This window comes from Podarcis liolepis (assembly GCF_965112155.1).
Source record: "Podarcis liolepis genome assembly, chromosome: 8".
Taxonomy (NCBI): Eukaryota; Metazoa; Chordata; class Lepidosauria; order Squamata; family Lacertidae; genus Podarcis; species Podarcis liolepis.
This window is the reverse complement of record NC_139560.1, coordinates 16,317,761-16,338,494: the sequence shown is the minus strand read 5'-3', so window position 1 is coordinate 16,338,494 and position 20,734 is coordinate 16,317,761. Positions and strand designations below refer to the sequence as shown.

Sequence of the window (20,734 nt, the reverse complement as noted above, 5' to 3'; positions counted from 1 at the left end):
AACTACAACTCCCATCACCCCCTGAAACATGCCCAGTGATCAGGGGTGATGGGAACTGCAGTCCACAACAGCAGGAGGTCACCCCTGCCTTACTGTGTCCCTGCTCAGTTGACCTCCCCATTGCTCTACACCTGGTACCAGGGCCGTCTTACCCATAGGCACTAGGGGTGCGAGGCACCCGGGTGCCGGGCTCTCAGGGGTGCCAGGCTGAGAGGCTGGGGCCCGAGAGTTGAGTCTGGGGAAGAGACGGCCCGTCAGTTGGAGCACCGCGGTGGGCTCTTCTGTTGCTGTGAGTTCGGAGGTGACCAATCCAGCGAGATGCTGAGGCGGCCAGCTGGCTCCGCTCTCCTACACGCCTGGGAATGGGCAACTGGGGGGAGGGCTGCCAAGCGGATCTTTGCACCCCAGCGCCGCATATGCTTAAGACAGCCCTGCCTGGTACACAGGGGCACTATTTTCAATTTTGTTAAAAAGAACCAAGTATTTTACTCAGGGAGAGGGTAAGGTTTGCAGCATGGTTCAGAGGCTGACTTTTGTCAATATTAATTATTATTATTATTATTATTATTATTATTATTATTATTATTATTAACCCCCCAAACCCCACAAATAAACCCCAAACACACAACTTTTAAAAGGTCCATTTTAAGAATTTTTGGGGCCCGGGGCAGATTCATATCCACCATGTGTGAGCACTCACACCTAGGAGAAGGGGGGAAATCCTTTGGATGGCAATATTTCATACCTAGGAAATAGGCCCTGCTGAATCAGACCAATGGCCCATCAACTCCAGGATCCTGTTCTCACAGCGGCCACCCAAATGCTTGAGGGAAATCCACAAGCAGGATAGGAACACAAAGTTACTCACCCTTCCTGTGGTTTCCAGCAACTGGTATTTGGAAGCATTATTAATTGAGTTTAGGGGAAAGATGGTTGGTGTGTGTGTGAGAGAGAGCAGCCTTTCTCAACCTGTGGGTCCCCAGTTGTTGTTGAACTACAACTCCCATCACCCGTAGCTAGCAAGGCCAGAGCTCAGGGATGATGGGAGTTGTAGTCCAACAACATCTGGGGACCCACAGGTTGAGAACTGCTGCATTAGAGGTTGGGAAGGGAGGGTTTTTTGGGGGGCAGGGAGGCTAATGTGGAGCTGCCACTTGAAGAGGGAGCTGAAAAGCTCTTGTGCGTGAGTCAAGCAGCGCCTCACACTGCTTCGGATCCTGCTCTGTAACAGAGATAGGGGTGTTCCTGAGAAATAATCTGAAACTCTAGCTCTCTGGGGGGAAAAGGCACAAGACTGCAAACTGGGGTGGGTATATTGGCGCTGCAAACACAGGCCTCTGCATCTTGCTTTTGTGTGTTGAGTGTGAAGGCCTGAAGGAGAACTGGGTTCGAATCTTGCACAACCCTAGTACCCAGTGGTCAGGAGGGCCCTTCTAAGCATGTTCAACAGGACATACTTCAGTGTTCCTATTGGGGGTTCATGCTCATCATGCAAAGGCCAAGAGTGAAGGGGATGTTGGCATGGGCATGAACATTGGCCTTGCATCACCTACAATGGGGGTCAACCTGAAGATGCTGTGGACTACAGCTCCCATCATCCCTGATGCTGTGCTTGATGGGGTAATGGGAACATACTGTATTTTTTGCTCCATAAGACACACTTTTTTCTTCCTAAAAGGTAAAGGGAAATGTCTGTGCATCTTATGGAGCAAATGCGTGGTCCCTGCAGCCGAATTGCCCAGGGGTGAAAAGCAGATCATGCTTTTTTTTTTTTTTTGAAAGCAAAAAACTGCTCCAGCTAACGAAAAGACACTAAGGCAAACAAGAGGGAAGGGAGTGTTGAAAGGAAGCAGCTGATCGGCAAGCGATCGGGGAGGGTGATAAGGGACGCTAGAGATAAAGGAGGCTGCCTGGGAGGGAGGAGGTAAAAGCCCATGGATCCTCAGGATTTTTGCATTGGGTCACCCCAAATTCACCATCAGATCACATAGCACGTCCATGGCTACAGCCTGCACCAAAAAAATCATGCACCCACTGTTGTGTGGGGCAACAATGGCACAAAAACACAGATCAATGTGGATTCTCAGGATTTTTGCATTGGGCTACCCCAAACTCACTGTCAAATCACATGTCTGTGGCCACAGCATGAACCACAAAAATCATACATCTACTGTTTCATTCAGAATATTTTTTTCTTGTTTTCCTCCTCTAACAACTAGTTGTGTCTTATGGTCAGGTGCGTCTTATGGAGCGAAAAATACGGCAGTTCAAAGCATTTGCAGTGCACCAGTCTGGCTAGACTTGCCCTGCTCAGTTGGTGCCCTCAAACACTCTTTTGAGCATCTGAGTAAGAACTATGTTGGGGGAGCGAGCGGAAGAGCAGCTGCCCCCAGGAAAGGGCACCCTTGTTCCCCACCCCACAGATTCACCATATGGGATGCTGCAGTGCTGACCTCTCAGCAAGCGGGTCATCTGTTTCTACCCTTAATCTCAAACTGCGGCCATTCAAGTTAATAAATATGTACAACATTCTGGAGTTCAGTGAATATAAATAGCAAATATTTGTTCTGGTATTTCTCTGCACATCTGTTTGATTTCACTGGAAATCTTGGATGTCCTAAGATTCCAGATCAGGAGCTTAATGTAACAACAACAAAAATATTATTATTATTATTTTAAAATGATCTAGGATAGCTCTGAGCTATCCCAGTCGGACGTATAAATATAAATAAGCATAATATAGAAAAACATTCCCCCTCCCAATCCACATACAAAAATGTAATCGTTATTGCTAGCAGCAAGTGGAGTATGAAATATTGGATAGCTAAAACTATGCGCGCCTCACTTTCACCAAATGGATCTGGTTTCCGAGCATTTCTAAGAAAAGCTTCTGGTATAATTTGTACATCGAGAGGCTGTGGAGGAACTTGACCACCTTCCGGAGGCCTTGGATCGTCGTCTTGGGGAAATGGTATGTTTTCAAATGCTTCAGCGCATACGTCAAGCCCTTGATAGTGTCTTGGTCTCTATTTTTTACTCTCCACAAGCTGAGAAGCTTGAGAATCGGCTCGGAAGATTTGCACAGCCTCAGAATGCGGTCGACTTCTTCCTTCCCCACTTTCTTCCCTGGCAAATTTTCCATCAGGATGCTGAGCTGCTCAAAGGTGATGTTGAGGTGGCCAATGTGTTTTGAGACACTGTTTTCGCAGTGGTCAATGCCTGCAAAAGACAAATAGAGAAGCTGGTTTGTTTCGTGGACTAACAGGGTCGTAGAGTTGGAAGGGAGCCCAACCCTCTGCAATACAGGAATCTCAGCCAAAGCATTCATGACAGATGGCCATCCAACCTCTGCTTAAAAACCTCCAAGGAAGAAGAGTTCATAAATAAATGTGAGCTTGCTCAGTGTATGCATACACTGCTCTGCTTGTATACTGGTCTTACCTTGCTTAATGTTCTTGACCGCAATGTGACCATTGTTCTGCTCCTTCCATAATTTCAGTAACTGAAAGGTCTGTTCCTGAGGACTGTGCCTTTGTTTGAGCCTTTCTGTAGTTTCTGTATTGACCTTTATACCTGGCAGACTATCCCTTAGCATGTTTAGCCAGTTGGGCGTGAGTTTTGTTGGAACGGCAAACCTGAAGAATGCTTCCTCACATAAGGTCACATCTAAAGAAAAAGAAGAAGAAGCGTGTTGATTTTTCAAAGTCTGCCTGGTCTGGATCAGCCATCCAAATATTGCACTTGTGCCCTTTCGAAAAGTATAAAAAATCCCCAGTATTGCTCTACCAAGGCTACAGTCCTCTGCATGCTTACTTGGATGTTAGCCTACTGAACACAATGAGACTTCCTTCCTGGGTAAATAAGCCTGGATTCTGTGAAACTACACTGTGTTATTTATTCATTAAATTTATATGATACCTTTTCCTCTAAGAACCTCAACGTAAATGGTTCCCTCTTTCCTCATTTAACCCCCACAACAACTCTGTGAGGTAGGTAGGCTCGGGTGAGAGATGGTCCATAGCTGTCAACTTTTCCCTTTCCTTGCGAGGAATCCTATTCGGAATAAGGGAATTTCCCTTAAAAAAAGGGAAACGTTGACAGCTATGATGGTGACTGGCCCAAGGGCACCCAGTGAGCTTCATGGCATGGGGAGATTTGAACCCTGGTCTCTCCCTGGTCCTGCTCCAACACTCTCATTAGTCTGCATAGAATCTTGGGGGTGCACCCCCAAGCTTGTGGCTTCATTCTGTAGAAAAAGACTGCTCAAGCGGCCCCAAACTTCCTCTTTGTTAAGTTAATGGCTCTCATGGTCAGGTGTATCTTTGCATGACTAAAGAGTGCAAGCGACTGGTTGCTATGGAAACTACCACCTGGAGCTACAGTGGTGCCTCGCAAGATGAAATTAATTCGTTCCGCGAGTTTTTTCGTCTAGCGAATTTTTCGTCTTGCGAAGCACGGCGTCGGAAAAGTTTTGGAAAAGCTTCAAAAATCACCAAAAACCTCAAAAAAGGCTACCACACCGCATTCTATGAGTTGCTCCTCGAAGTCAAGTCACAACTGTATTAACGGTGTTAAGAAAAAGGAAACAAACTTGCAAAAAACGCAAGACGTTTTCGTCTTGCGAAGCAAGCCCATAGGGAAATTTGTCTTGCGAAGCAGCTCAAAAACCGTAAAACCCTTTCGTCTAGCGAGTTTTTCGTCTTGCGAGGCATTCGTCTTGCGGGGCACCACTGTACTTTCCAGAGCTGAAGTCAAGCAACGCCTAGGGGGCCCAAAGGTTCCCTACCATAAGCTAATGAAGTGCTTTCAGAAGTGTCACTCTGGATGAGGAACAGAGCTGCTACACTAGCTTCACAGCCGGTGGATTGCTGTTGTTTACCAGAAAGGATGAGCGAGGCGAAAAGAGGATTAGACAAATTCATGGAGGAGAGGGCTTTTGATGGCTACTAGGCATGATGGCTGTGATCTGCCTCAGCAGTTGGAGGCAGCCATGCTTCTGAATATCAGTTGCTGGTATTCACCATAAGTAGGGGAGTCCTCTTTTGCTCAGGCCCTGCTTGAGGGTTTCCTACAGGCACTGGGCTGGCCACTGTTGGAACAGGATGTTGGACTAGATGGGCTGTTGGCTGGATCCAGCAGGCTCGTCTTATGTTCTTATGTTGGTGGGTAGGTTGGCGCAGTGCAAACACACTGGCAGAATCAATCCAGTGTTCCTGCCAGCGTGTTTGCACCATTCCAACTTCAGCTCTTCTGCATTCGCTCGGGTTAAGCAATGGTGACCCACCTGCTGGGAAGTTCTGCCCCACCCAGCAAGCTACATGGAGAACAACTTCTATTTCACATCAGTCAGCTGAAAACTATTTGTTGCTTTGAAGCACAAAACTTAACTAGTAGAAATATAACAACTGGTAAACTGGCACATACCGATTCCACACTTCTGATCTGATCTGTCGCTTTTTTCTCCCTGGCAAACATTGTCACGCGTGGCGTCTCCCTTGCGCACCATTTTGAGACCCAGCGCGCTGCAGTTGGTGTGCTTTTGACAAGCTTCCTTGGATGACGTTTCATTGGAGAAATAGCCTTCTGGGCATCTCTCGCAAACCGTGTCGCTTTCAGGGGTACCTTGGGACAAAAGAAAGAGATAATAAATACGCTTGGCAATCACTTTGTATACAGCACTTCAGGGGCTTCTTATATATATGGTGAAAGGCAGCATGAAAGACTGAGCAGAAAAGCAATCAGATAAGTGCCTGATTTGTGTGTTCCCAAAGATTCTCTTTCAAAGGGGGAAGCTCATTTCCCAGGACAGCTTCGCCAATTAATGTTTTAAATCTAATCTGCTTTGTTTTTGTAAATGGCACATTCAGAAGTCTCACACGGGACAGTGCATGCGCCAAGGCACTGAGCCACTTTCAAACGTAGGTGAAAGACCGCATTATTTATCGAACTGTAGAGCTGGAAGGGATTTTTAGGGTCATCTAGGCTAACCCCATGCAATGCAAGAATCATAGCTAAAGAATCCTGGACAGACAGCCGTTCAACCTCTGTTTGAAAACCTCCAATGACAGACAGTCCATCTTCCGAGGGAGAACAGCTCTTATTGCCAAAACGTACTTCCTAAAGCTCCCTACATATTTAAAACTAGCCCATTAGGCAGTTTTTAAATGGGGAATATTCAGATATGGAATCTGGACAAGCAAAAGGTTCACATGGAACTTGGTTGGCGCAACAGGACACCACATGCTGTGGGCAGGCACCCACCTTAGTTAAATGAACATGGGACTGGTGGGGAGCAGCAAAAAATAAACCTCAGAAATCCAACTCTGATATTCCAGAGCTGGTCCAAAGTCAACTCCACTCAGACAGTTGGATATAGTTGCTTGGCTACTGGGGTTGATTCCAATGGACTAGCCCAGCATATACCTGCCCTGAAGCCCCACCACATCAACACACGATGAGCTGCCATTTTATATTTCCCACAGTGACCCAGAGCAGGGGCAGCCCAAGACATTTCAGCACCTGAGGCAGCCCCTCTCCAGTGAAGATTAGGCGAGTGAAGGTCTGAGTCAGGAGCAAGGGTAGGAGGTGGACTGCCAAGGAGGAGGCAGGGTCAGGGCTGGCCCAAGCGTGAGGTGAGCACCTTGGGTGGTAGGCTCCACAGGACCAGAAGATCCAGCCTGCAAGGAATGCAGTGGCAGCAACAGCTACGGTGCACTCCCTGGAGTCCAGATCTTCTGCCCCTGCCAGGGAGGGCACCAAGGAGCAAACCTGGAGCAGAGCTGGCATTGCCCATAGATGATGGCATTTCTTTTCGCAAACTTTGAAGAAATTCTTTCACCAGAGCACTGAAACCAGTGCATTGGATAACTCAATGAAATGCCTTCTTTCCCTTAAAATCTGGCTTGTCACGCTCACGTTCGATGTGGCATGCCAGCCATGTGTTATAACCTGCTGGGTGGCTTAATAAACCCAGCCTGTGCAGGCAATCTGGATTTAACTCAAATGAAGGGTTTATCAAACACCTGATGGTCTGTGGTTCGTGGCTGCAAATTGGACAGGGCTGATTTAAGCCCCTTCTGAGCGGCTTCCCATTCCAACATAAATGGCAATAGAATTAAAACAGGTGTTGCATTTTTCAAATCAAGCTGGCATTTTCTGCCTTTCCTATGTAAATGAAAGCTCTTGCTTGCACTTAGTTGATATAGATTTGAGCTAGAGTATGAAAATTAGAGTTCTGTGGGTAAATTATGCTGCTGGATACACTTAAATGAGTTTCCAAAGATTTTAAAGGTAAGGAATAGCTCAGGAATGTGACACAGTGAAGAATATGCATCAATTCTCCTCTTTGGGCCTGGCTGGATTATTGTATGTGCCCTAAAAATACGATGCTAATATTTAATAAAAAATAATTCTAAAGAATGCATATTTGATTAAACTGCTGTTGTAAAGCAATCAACACAGAAGGTGTTATGTACGGGTGAAAATATTTTTAGGATCCTGGAGAGCAAGAAAGTTGGGGTTCTGTCCTTTACTAAAAGATCTACAATGATGAATTAAATGTGCAGTTAGGGAACACATGCTGTCATGGTTATTAAGATGCATAGCTTCTCACAGAAAAGCAAGAATTGTGATCCATCCATATTCAACACAACAGAAACTCTAGGAGTATATCACCCTGATTGCCAGTAAATTTCTAGCCTTCAATTCTAGTGTTCACTTTTAAGCTCATAAAGAGCATGGGTTGAGTGGTCCCTGTGTGAGTTACCCTCTGTTCTATATTTCTTTGTCAACGGTTATGTGCAGGAGCTAGCAGCAGGGCCTTTTCAGAACTGGCCCCACTTCTGTGGAATTTCTATGTCAGGGTAGCTCACAGCATTAGTCTGAATGAAGTCAATGGGTTGCATTCAATCTTCCAGGAATGGATCTAATGCTTGCATACTCCTTCCTTCCTATGCTCCTTCCTTCCACTCTTCAACTGAATGGCTTAACACATTAATTCCTGGTTTGATCAAACCATAGTTTCCTGTTACATCCAGGCTGGCAGATTATGGTTTCAGCAAGGCCTTTGAACTAGAATTGCTTACTAGAACAAAACCAGTTTGTAATCCTGGAATGGAGGGACTGCTTAAATAACAGCCTGAAGTTTTTTGCACAGCAGCAAACAATGGATTGATCAAACCACACATGAGGGGGAGGGGAGATCAGATGTACACGGGTGTCTTTGCCAGCCCCCAAAAATGAATGAATGTATTTTGGAAGAATGCATTACATGAGCTCATGTAAATATTTTTATATTTCCTGTTTGGCATGCTGAAAGCATTTAATCCAATGTCTAAAATGTAGCTGTAGTTTAAAGTACAATTTATGAGGATTTTCACACCTCCGGGCATTCTGGAAGCCACTTTATATGCAGCTAGCTAATATTTTTGCAGTAAAAGAAATATATTAAAAACCTACACTATGCATCTGGAGTTGAAATGAATTAGGAGACTGGTTTTCACTCCTCCTTAGCTTCACAAAATGATGAAACTAGTATGTGCCGGGCCATTTTCAAGCAGATCCATAAAGTTTCTGCATATATTTTTGTTGTCGTTTCTAGACAAGGATTCCTTTAGCCTTTATTTTCTAGATAGTGCTCTTCGGTGGCAGTATTAATTTCCATCAATAAAGAACATACAACCTCTTTTATCTGTCTCCCCCCCACTCCTGAGAATTACTGGCTGTGCATATATATATATATATATATATATATATATATATATATATATATGCTTTCGTAGATTTTCACGGGTACAGGAATGCAGGTTTTGGTGTCCTCGGGTGTCTTCCCGTGTAAAAGTTGGGGTGTCTAGGCGACGTTTCGACGAGGTCTCACTCGTCATCTTCAGGCTGGTGCTTTCACCAGCCTGAAGCACCAGCCTGAAGATGACGAGTGAGACCTCGTCGAAACGTCGCCTAGACACCCCAACTTTTACACGGGAAGACACCCGAGGACACCAAAACCTGCATATATATATATATATATATATATATATATATATATATATATATGCATGCTTTTCTAGGAGTATCTATTTGCGACATTGGTAATTAATTACTGCCACACATTTGCGATGACTTTTGCTATTACACTAATATTGTTATAATTACTCTCTGGGTGCTATATCAGTCCGCACTTCTGCTGTTTGTCAAGGCGCACAGAGGCTTGAAGCAGCACTCTTCCCCCATGAAAAATGTTATTAGTTATAACCCATAAATACTGCATCCCAGATAATGTCCCTGTGAATGAGGTCGATCCATCATGTTTCTCATTAGAAGGCAATTTGCTGGTGCCATTAAATTACCCATTACAGTAAGAGCAGAACATTTTGCTACTGTGAGCAACATCACTTTTGGCAGCAGTCCAGCGAGATGTTTAGGAGGACAACGGCTGTTTTTCACAGGCGCTGCAATAAATTTGCGATCCCTGCGTTGCCTCTGGGCGTACTCAAAAGTTGAAAGCTATGCAAGGGTCTCTGTGTGAGAGCTACACAACTGTGTGTGTCTTGGTTTTGTAGTTGTACCCAGCAGCAAAACCAGGATGCTTTGGAAAATTTTGACTAGGCTGCCATGCACAGCTGTTGGGATACATTTGCCTTGAAATCCATGCAGGCACTTTCATAACTGTGAACCAGGGATGGGGAACCTAAGGCACCTCTGGTTTGCAGCTCCCATCACCCTGACCATCAGCTGGGGCTAATGCAAAGTTCAAGTCCAATAACATCTGGAAGGCCACAGGTTCACTATGTCTGATGTAAGCCAGCCTTGTAATAATAATAATAATAATAATAATAATAATAATAATAATAATAATAATAATAAAGTCCACTAAAGTTAACAAACTACCAACCCCCAACCCACCTGCTGTCATTCCAAAAGGCTGTAAAGGAGCGCAAGCCAAGATGCCTTACTCTTTGCACCGTTGAGTCAGCACGACTCCATGCACCAGTGTCCTCTTAGGGCAAGGAAGGAAAGAAGAAGATGCCGATTTGCATGGAATCTGTATAGGCCGATTCATATGCACAGCTGCAAATTTAGAATTGGTAACTGCAATTTAAATAGCAAGGCAAGGCAACTTGGTGTTAGGGTTCTTGCCGTTTGCAACAGGATTTGAACGGGACAGAGGACTCCTTTAAAGAGGAGGCTGTTCTCTGAAAAGCAAGACATACACAGCCCTCATATACATCTACTTGACTGCTTTGATCTGGGGAACGGGCGCTGTTTACAGGTGCCGCAGATTTGTTCTGCATTTGTATGAAACTGACCTATTCATGTTGCATGCAGCACATGAACACTGGAACTCCCTGCCTATTGACACCTTTGCTTTGCAGTTCCTGCTAAAGACAGTTTTGTTCAGGCAAGCCTATCCAGGCATGCGGAAAGCCCGCGCGCATTTTAATCTGTTTTTATCTTAACTGTTAGTTTTAATTCTATTTCGAGTTTGTTAAATACTTGTTTGCAATTTGTCCTTTTCTTCTTTTCTCTTTTTTGGTAAGCAGCTTATAGGCTCTATTTGCAATCAAACGGTACATGCATCTTGTCTAATAAATAAAACCATACAGTTGTTGCCCCAGGCTTGGACCCTTAAACTGAGCAAGTTGTCTGTGAGCGAAAGTGTTAAACAGACTCCCCTCCCTTGTTTCAGCCTCTCTGTATCCCGACCCTGCTGTCTGTCTCAGATCGCATTCATCTTCCTCGGGCACTCTGGATCCTTGTTGACATGCTCCGGATCCTGACCGCCAGCCAGATTATACCACACTGACACTGAATCCAATGCACCTCAACAGGAGGTTAGCACAGCTAAAGGTGCCCCTTTGTTTGAACCTCACAACAACCCTGTAGATCAGGTTGAGAGACTGGGACTAGCCTAAGGTCACCCAGTGAGTTTCATGGCCAAGCAGGGATTTTAATCCAGCTCTCCCTGTTCTAACACAGGCTTTCACTAGCTGATCCCCCTTATATATAACGCTAGTGATCTGTGGTGCACTGAAGGTCCTGGGGGGGGGGACTACATGCAAGAACCTACTGCTTCCCAGTACAATGGTACCTCAAGTTAAGAACTTAATTCGTTCTGGAGGTTGTTCTTAACCTGAAACTGTTCTTAACCTGAGGTACCACTATAGCTAATGGGGCTTCCCGCTGCCGCCGCACGATTTCTGTTCTCATCCTGAAGCAAAGTTCTTAACCCGAGGTACTGTTTCTGGGTTAGCGGAGTCTGTAACTTGAAGCGTAAATAACCCGAGGTACCACTGTATACCAAAGGGTGTGTGTGTAATCTGATTTCCTGGAGAAGTTTCTTCCTCGCCCCAGGCGAACAGGCACGAGGCCATCTCTGGGAAACAGACACATACCTTTCTCAGCAACACCATATCCCGGCGGACATGCTGTGTGCTTCAAGCAGAATTCCAGTTCGAGGTGCCGCCCTTCGATGCACTCGCAAACACGGTTCTGGGTGCTGCTGCATTCGACTTTCTCGTATTGCAGCTCCTTGCACACCACGTTGCAGTACTGGCACTCATCGTTGTTGTTCCATTCGTCTGCGTAGAACTGACTTGGGCAAGGGGCACACTCGGTCTTTGATGAAGCCGTGCAATGCTTCTCGACGTAGGTTCCGGGGGGACACTGGTCACACAATATCTGACGGGAGGTTTCCGAGTCGTAATGGAGGTACTTTGGGGGAAAGTCCTCCTGGACAGTCCATTTCACAGATATGTCCAACAGCTAGCAGAAGAGACACAACACAGTGTTTTAGGTTACGTGGCTGGCAACACACTGGTGGTATCGCTGTTGCTATTTACATTTCTCAGAGGCATTGCCCTTAAAGCCGGTGCCAAACAGGTGTCAAGAGACAGGGGGACACCACTAAAAAGGCTCTGCCCCTTGTTGCCACCCTCCAAACACCTCTTGGAGAGGGACTTAGAGAAGGTCCCCTTGTTTTGAGGGCAGATGTAGGGCAACTTTGAATGATGCAGTTTTATTTGTGTGTGCTTGTGTGTGCCATCTGGAAATCAGCCAAACAGTGAAGGACGTGCAACAAGGCAGAGATTCATGAGGGACAGGAAGTGGGCATCTTAGAAATGCTCATATACAGTACAGAATCCTTCACATAACCTTCATCTTCCTTTCTTAACATTAATGATTAAATAATTTTCTGCCATAGCAACTCATATAACTTATAGCACTGTTACATGGCCTGTAGTACCCTTAACAAACATTATGATGTTGTTGCAAAGTTCTGGTTAAAAAACCTACAGTTTTCATGTTTTCAAAAATATCCCAGGATCGAAACGGGGTTTATTGTCCCCCGCCCTGAGAAAAGGATTTTGAAAGGGAAATGACAATATATTGATTTCCTTTTCTATTGGATCTTTCACACCGTTCTCCAAACGGAAGTCAAAATACATTTGAGCTCCACCCACTCATGTGAAATAAATGTGGATTTGGATGACAATTGCAAAGACAGCCAAAGCTCCTACAGGCATCTTTCCCTTCAATCACAGCCTTGTGAAAGTAAAGAAACTAGTTTTTCAGCATACAAAAACATTATTATATGTCTTGGCTTTGGGGTTTCACGCAGACCGCAGAAGAATGTTTGGATTTACTGAAAGAAACAAATAAAGCAGCCTCTGTTTTGCATCACAAACACATCCTGGTGTCTCCTTTGCCTTTGAAAAGGACTGTCAAAGTCTGGATGGGATCCAAAGTCAAATCCCTAAACTGTGCTATTCACTGATTCAGGTAGGTAGCCGTGTTGGTCTGACGCAGTTGAAATATATTAAAAAATAAAAAAATAGTCCAGTGGCACCTTAGAGACCAACTAAGTTTGTTCTTGGTATAAGCTTTCGTGTGCAAGAAGTGTGCATGCACATGAAACCTTATACCAAGAACAATCTTAGTTGGTCTCTAAGGTTTTCCCAGTAGTGATGTATGGAAGTGAGAGCTGGACCATAAAGAAGGCTGATTGCAGAAGAATTGATACTTTTGACTTATGGTGCTGGAGGAGACTCTTGAGAGTCCCATGGACTGCAAGAAGATCAAACCTACCCATTCTTCAGGGAATCAGCCCTGAGTGCTCACTGGAAGGACAGATCTTGAAGCTGAGGCTCCAATACTTTGGCCACCTCGTGAGAAGAGAAGACTCCCTGGGAAAGACCCTGATGTTGGGAAAGATGGAGGGCACAAGGAGAAGGGGACGGCAGAGGACAAGATGCTTGGACAGTGTTCTTGAAGCTACCAGCATGAGTTTGACCAAACTGCAGGAGGCAGTGGAAGACAGGAGTGCCTGGCATGCTCTGGTCCATGGGGTCACGAAGAGTCGGACACGACTAAAGGACTAAACAACAACAAGGTGCCATTGGACATTTTTTTTAAAAAATATTTCATCTTGCTATTCACTGCTCTACATAATACAAGTGCAAATGGGGCCCAAGATCCATTGGGCCACCAATGTTTTTCCAGCAGCGGGTGACTAGTGAGATCTCAGAAGCAGGACATACAGGGCGATAGTCCTTGCCCCTGTTTGTTTGTATCCAGGATCTAGTTTTCTGATATCTGTGGCTTCTAAACCTGGATCTATTTTTCACCTGGGTTTTTGCCTTCCCCTTTCCATGCCAGCATGTTACCGAAAACCCGTGAGGGGACAGAAGCCCACCCATAACCAGTGACCCACTGGCTCCTGGCTGGAAAGTGACATTTCCCCCTTCTCTGAGGGTTTATGTCTTTCCTGGGGGTTTTATGCCATTTCCCCACCACCTTTTCCCTACGCAAGTCAATGGAGAGGGGTATTTATCTGAGGGAGAAAATGTTGTGTACTTGAAAACCTGTTGTGGGGAATCTAATCCCCACTAAAGACCCTTGGGGTAACATGTTTCTTGTTGGGAGATGGATACTGTCCTCACTTTTTCTAAGAAACCATGCTCTTTTTTCTCACACACTCTGATTCCTAATGTACCCACTCCCAAACAGTTCTCTTTGAAGAGGAGCCACTGCAGCTGTCAATCTGAAATCTGTCAGGAGTCATCCCCTCAGTCAGAAGAGAGGTCCCTGTGAAAGGGATGCACCCACACACACAATTTATATTGTTTGATCTGCTAACAAGAATTGCCAGTATTTAGAGATGGCTTTAAATCCTAACATCATTCTAATAATGAATTCAGTTTATGCAAACAACTGGGAAGTTGATTTCTGTTCTTCTTTTCATATTGAGTATACTATTGTTGTTTTTAATGGGGTACAATCCACTGAGAAGTGGGGCTTATACAGGGGAACATACCCAGTGGGCTGAGTCCCATTTTTAAGAAGCAGAAAATCCCTTTGTCCTAAGTGTTTCTATATGATTGGCAATAATAACTCACTGAATACATGATCTACCGAATGCTCACATGAAGCAAAGCTGACAGATAACAGGAAGCATTCACAGTTATCTGATCAGCTGTAGCTCCACGTTGCACAACTTCTAGGTAACATCAAACATCACTTGGGTTGATTAGTCACAAGGCAAACTATTCTCAGCTATGAGATCACTTTTAAAATATATTTGTAAGGTTGTAATCGGTGCTAATCACACTCAGAGAAGACCCTTGATGTTGATGGACACAATTCACTTAGGTCTATTGATTTCAATGGGTTTACTCAGATTATAACCTACTTGACTACTGCCCATAGATTTTGGATTCTTAGCTTTCCCAGAGTGGGGCATAAATAAATGTCTCCCTAATGTACATCTGAGAGAGGGTAAATCGGAGAAAAGGGTAAAGGAGATTGCAAAAATAACAGACATTCCAACCCATTGATTTTGGGGCACACCTGGCAGTGTCGATGTTCAGTGGATCTCCTTATGAGTGAAAGAGCTGTCCCATTCTCTTTAACATACATCTCCACACATGCAATGGGAGCCAGTAAGAGACATTTGCCCAGTTGAAGAGAAGGAGAGTTTGGATTTGATATCCCGCTTTATCACTACCCTAGGGAGTCTCAAAGCAGCTAACATTCTCCTCTCCCTTCTTCCCCCACAACATACACTCTGTGAAGTGAGTGAGGCTGAAAGACTTCAAAGAAGTGTGACTAGCCCAAGGTCACCCAGCAGCTGCATGTGGAGGAGTGAGGAATCAAACCCGGTTCACCAGATTACGAGTCTACTACTCTTAACCACTACACCACACTGGTTGGGCACAGAAGATCCACAAACTGTGACCGTTTGCATCAGGAGAACTGGTGGCAGAGCAGAAATTGCAATGCTCCAGAGATCTTTCTCCATACGATCATTTTATGGGAAGATTCCAGGGATTGTACCTTAAACATTCTGCTCTGTCTGTCACCAGTACCTGTTCCACATCCAGCTACTGCCCTCAGACCATCAGAGCACCACGACAGATAATCCAGTGCTCTCTGTCTATGTGAGCCCCATATATCCATACATTTGTGCAATATATAAAATTAAACATGATATCTGACAAACCAGTCCAATCTCACAGATTTGCTCCTATTCTATCCAGCCCTCCTCTCCACAGACTGTCCTGACAATATTAAACAGATTCGTAACATCTGCAGTGGCCTAAGGCTCTCTTAGGAGGGGCAGAACTAGGAGATTTAGAAGGCACCTATTTCTTGAAAATGCAGCATATTAATTCCTTCCTCTACCCCCTACCCCAGAAGCCAGGAATGTCTCATCCCTTGTTAAAACTTCGCAGCCCACTACGATTTGAAAGCTAGCACGCTTACTGAAAGACCTGAAGAGGAAAAGTCAGCCAGCGGAGAACAGAGAATGATATCAACGCTCTGATCGTGTCAGTTCCAAAGCAATCGTCAGTCTCTGGGCAAGGACTTACCACAAGTGTGCAGCACAGGAACTTGTTCATTGTGGTTGCTTTCAAACCCTCAGGGATCTGGGAAAGCAATCAGGCAGTTAGGGAACGCTCTGGTCTCGTAGCAGCTTGCGAACACTGGCCCAGCACATTAAAAGCTCGTTTATATATATATCTGCAGCCCCATGCAACAGGAAACCCTGGCTCTGCTTTGAATACTCATTCCCTCCCCACGAGCAATTTCTTTTTGATTTTTTTTTTTAAAAGGAACCTGTCGATGATTTCATGCAACTCCTTTCAGCGGTATTTAACCACAAGCTGGAAAAAAAAAGGAGGGAGTGTCAGGATCCAGGCACAGCGATGGGTTAACTAATTACTGTCTGGCAGTCACCGCCTCTGCTGTGTTACTGCCCACCCCTTTTCTGGGCAAAGAGGGGGTGTCCAAAACAGACTCACCTCCAGGACAACAAGGGGCGAGTTATTCACAGCCCGGCTGTTCTAGAAACAAAAGTATAAAAATATCCTGCTGCAACCAGCTCATCCTTAAGGTGTCTTCCCTTTTGGGTAGTAAAGTTTTTGGGTTTTTTTTGCTTCCGATGCCGTGAACTAGAGCTGAAACGAGCAATCCTTCTCACTTTGTGATACATGGTTTTACACTTTATCTCCTGATCCAGTTGACACTGCTATGAAGGTCCATATTTTTATTGATCCATTCAAGACATTTTTTTCAATTATGTTTGACCCTGCCATAAACCCTGTAAAGTAGCCCATTCTTAGTCCCACAGTACAGATGGGGAAAGAGGGTTATAGCAGGTTTTCTTTGGAATTAAGTACAGTAGTACCTCGGGTTAAGTACTTAATTTCATTCCGGAGGTCTGTTCTTAACCTGAAACTGTTCTTAACCTGAAGACCACTTTAGCTAATGGGGCCTCCTGCTGCCGCTGTGCCACCAGAGCACGATTTCTGTTCTTATCCTGAAGCAAAGTTCTTAACCTGAAGCACTATTTCTGGGTTAGCGGAGTGTGTAACCTGAAGCGTATGTAACCTGAAGCGTATGTAACCCAAGGTACCGCTGTATTTTTGTTTGGCGCATGTATCTTGTTTCTTTGAAATCGTCAGAATAGAAATATTTCAAAATGATGATGGGTAGGAACATATCAGGGAAGCTGCCTTATACCATCAGACCCCTGATCCATGTAGCTTGGTATATCCAACTCTGAATGGCAGCGGCTACTTGAGAGTTTCAGGGAGGGGACATCCTTGTCCTACCTGGAGATGACAGAGATTAAACTTTCCCTTTAAACCTTTAACACTTTCAGTATATAAAGCAGATGTTCTACAACTGAGCTATAGTCTTTCTTTCTTCTGCTGAAATTGTCCCCCAGAGCTGATTCAGGATGAATGTCCTATTCTCATCTCCCCCTTGGCCGTGTTTCCCTCCCCATTCACAAGGCTGAGAAATTAAGCTCACAATTTCAGCTAGGGATTAATGTAAACGTTGAGATAAAGGTTGCCTACTGCATTAGATTCATCTATCGGTGTTTAAATTTGTTCCTTCACAAAATAACATAGACACGAACCAACTGTGGAAGATGGAAACTGTTTGAAAGTGGCATTTACAGACCTCCTCCAAACAAATGTACAGTTATCTGTCCCGCGATGTGGTTCGGGGGTCAGTGGGTTTGGGGAAGGTTCAATCTGAACTGGAGAAAAGTTGGCTGAACCAGGCACGTATTGGCTAGTGTCCATGTTAATACCAACACTCCTCTACACAGCGAAGCCTCAGAGCAGTTTTGCAAGTGTTTCGAAAACGTAAATGCATGTTTTGTTTTGGGTGTTTTTTTTTTTTAAAAAAAACACCAAGGTGGATAAGCAAATATGCACAAAGAAATGTGTTACTTAAAAAAGAACTTGCGGACAGCTCTCTCAATGCAGAAAGGCTGAGGGCAGAGCTGTGAGCTAACACACCTCTTCAGCATGGGAAGGAACTTGCCAATTCAACTTTCATCTTGCTACTATGACTGCAAGCACAGGTTGAAGTAAAATGAACTCACTGTGACCACAAGGCTTCACAACAAGTCAGGCCGGGGGGGGAGAGGGGGGAGAGGTGTTCCTCAGACTCTCTGTCACTGATTATTTATAATTCAGAAATTCTTCTCCTGCCCACCCCCCCTGCTCTGAGTTGGTTCAAATGACCATTCACAAAAGGCAGATGATTCATATATCCACCTTGACTCCAGCCTTGCTTTAAAAAAAATTAAAAATTAGGAAATTCAACAATACATTTTATCAAAAAACGTATCATCCTTAATTCCCCCCTATTTTTCCCTCCCCATAAAGCAACCCCCCCAGACTTCCCTCAGCTCCTCTCTCTGGTTTAACAACAACTGTTATTCTCTGTATGTTACAAAATTGTATAGATCCTTAATTTATCTAACCGGCTATTACCAATAAAAAGTTTGTGAGTGTTTATTCAAAACCTGCCAAGGAGTCCAGTTCATTTTTTTGTTTCTTTAAGTACTTTGTAAAAGCTTCCCATTCTTCCTTAAAATCACAGTTGTCCTTACCACGTAGTTTATGTGTCAGTTTCGCCAATTCCACATAGTGCATCAGTTTCTCTTGCCACAGTTCTTTGGTCGGGATTTATTCATTCTTCCATCCCTGTGCTATTAGGACTCTTGCCGCCGTTGTCGCATACATGAAAATGTTTTTCAGTTTCCTTGCTAATAAGGTGGAACAAAGCATTGCTTGTAGGCCTGTGATTCTTTAAAGGGGCTGTTTTCATTTATTTATTTTTGCAATATTCAGCTATTGAGGCTACAAATTGAAAGCGATCTCCAGTGTGAGGGGTGTGTGTGTGTGTTTGTTTGTGCATGCATGCATGTGTGTGTGTGTGTGGGGGGGGGAAATGCCTTCTCTACTCTCACCTCTTGCACAATTTTCCTGCTGAATATCCTCCTCCTGCTGTTTTTACTCCCCAGCCCCATAAGAGGAGGGTGGGGAAATATACAGGATCCCATATCCATTCCCCACTGGATTGGTGTGGTTGTGGGGGCAGCTTGGAAGGATTTTCCTTGGGGAAACAACCTGAGGGGAAAGGTTACAAAACCTCTCCTTCCTGCCCTCTCCTTCCAAACTCCTGCTAGGGGCTGCATTTCCAGAAAACAACAACAAGGACGCCTAAAAAGAATCACCAAGCTACACAGAACATGCAGTTCCGTCCTAAGACTTCAAACGTCATTGCTAGCTCACCTGACCACATATACCTAGGTTAGTCATTTGTGGCTAACGGATGAAAGGGAAAAAATAAGTAACTTTCTTCCAGGTTACAAAAGTGTCTTGTCTGGCTTTCCAGAAGTCTGTTCATATTTGCCATGATCAACCTGGTGTGTAGCTATTGACAACTCTGCTTATTATCACCATCATCATATCTAACCTGGATCTCTCTTTCCTTGGAAGATCACTAGCACTCACATTTGCTTCCGGCAGGAACCTTGGTTTTGGGATTCGCACCAGTTTAATGCTTTGAATTTGCTTTGACTTTCAGCTTTGATTCATTCACTTCTGTTAAAATCAAAGCAGGGCATTTTGTTCGCTGCTCTCCGGTCCCAACGGCAAACACCTGACCACAACCGCAGGTTCCGTAAACATCTTACATCAATCCCCGGATTCATAAACACCGATTCGCAAATAATGAAGCGACAGTAGTTTCTGCAACATAAAGTTTTGACAGGGAAATGCTCTTCCCTCTTGCCTCGCCAAACTTAGCCCGCTTCCATCCAAACTGACCGAAGGAGGGCAAGTCTCAGGAGGATGAGGGCAAAGAGGAGAAATATCATATAACCACATGTGGCCATGGCTATCCCAGGTGACGCAAAGGTAGGGATGGAGGGGGCAGTTTGGCTCAGTTAATATTTTAAAGGTGAACCTACCTACTCTGAAACACTGCATGAACCAAAATACAGCAATCCTTTGACATCCACATGCAAATTTTTGAATTTTGCAACGTTGTTCTCCAGCAAAGTAATGTGTTCAGAAATGAGTGTACTAGGTACAGTGGTACCTTGGGTTAAGTACTTAATTCGTTCCAGAGGTCGGTACTTAACCTGAAACTGTTCTTAACCTGAAGCACCACTTTAGCTAATGGGGCTTCCCGCTGCTGCCGCGCCGCTGGAGCACGATTTCTGTTCTCATCCTGAAGCAAAGTTCTTAACCTGAGGTAATATTTCTGGGTTAGCGGAATCTGTAACCTGAAGTGTATGTAACCTGAAGCATATGTAACCCGAGGTACCACTGTATTCATATAAATGCATATACTTGTGAAAAGAACATAAAAATGTGTTACGTTTGTGCATACATTCATACCTCTGGTTATGTCCACTTCATGTTACGTTCTTTCAGGTTACATCCCGCGGCGACCAGAAAGTACTGGAAAGAGTTACAAAATGACATCATGCGCACGTGCAGATGTGTAAAATGACATCACGCGCATGCGCAGGAGCGGCGAATCGGGACCCTCACGTGCGCAGACACGCCACTGCGGGTTGCACTCTTTTCATGTTGCAAAGGGGCCCCCGGAACAGATCCTGTTCGCAACCAGAGGTACCACTGTATTTGGCAAAACTGTATGCAAAAATACGTATATTAGTAGAAATTTGCACTGAAATATGAATGAGCAATCCTAATGCTGCTACTGGTAGGAAATCCAAAGCCTACATGAGCAAAAAGGCTGTCAATGGTTACTAGCCATGATGGCTACGCGCTGCCTCTATGGTCAGTTATGCTTCTGAATACTAGTTGCTGGAAACCACAGGAGGGAAAAGGTTTATTGTGCTTGGGTGTCAGGGCTTGTTCAGCTGCAGGTCAACAGCTCAGAGATTGGCAATAAAGTT

The 20,734-nt window shown here is 44.7% G+C and overlaps 1 protein-coding gene across 2 annotated transcripts in view; it reads right to left on the bottom strand.

Annotated features, from left to right (window-relative positions):
- Positions 1–1,039: 1,039 nt before the first annotated feature.
- The window catches only part of TNFRSF11B (TNF receptor superfamily member 11b), a 110,395-nt gene continuing 90,700 nt past the window's right edge, over positions 1,040–20,734 (bottom strand). For both annotated transcript variants that reach the window (XM_083516889.1, XM_083516890.1), the window contains exons 2-6: positions 15,867–15,923; positions 11,391–11,760; positions 5,425–5,622; positions 3,442–3,666; positions 1,040–3,219 (exon numbers count right to left, since the gene is read on the bottom strand). In XM_083516889.1, coding sequence (XP_083373015.1) covers positions 2,831–3,219; positions 3,442–3,666; positions 5,425–5,622; positions 11,391–11,760; positions 15,867–15,896 — 1,212 coding nt within the window. In that variant the 5' untranslated portion in view covers positions 15,897–15,923 and the 3' untranslated portion in view covers positions 1,040–2,830. The remainder of the gene's footprint in view (positions 3,220–3,441; positions 3,667–5,424; positions 5,623–11,390; positions 11,761–15,866; positions 15,924–20,734) is intronic.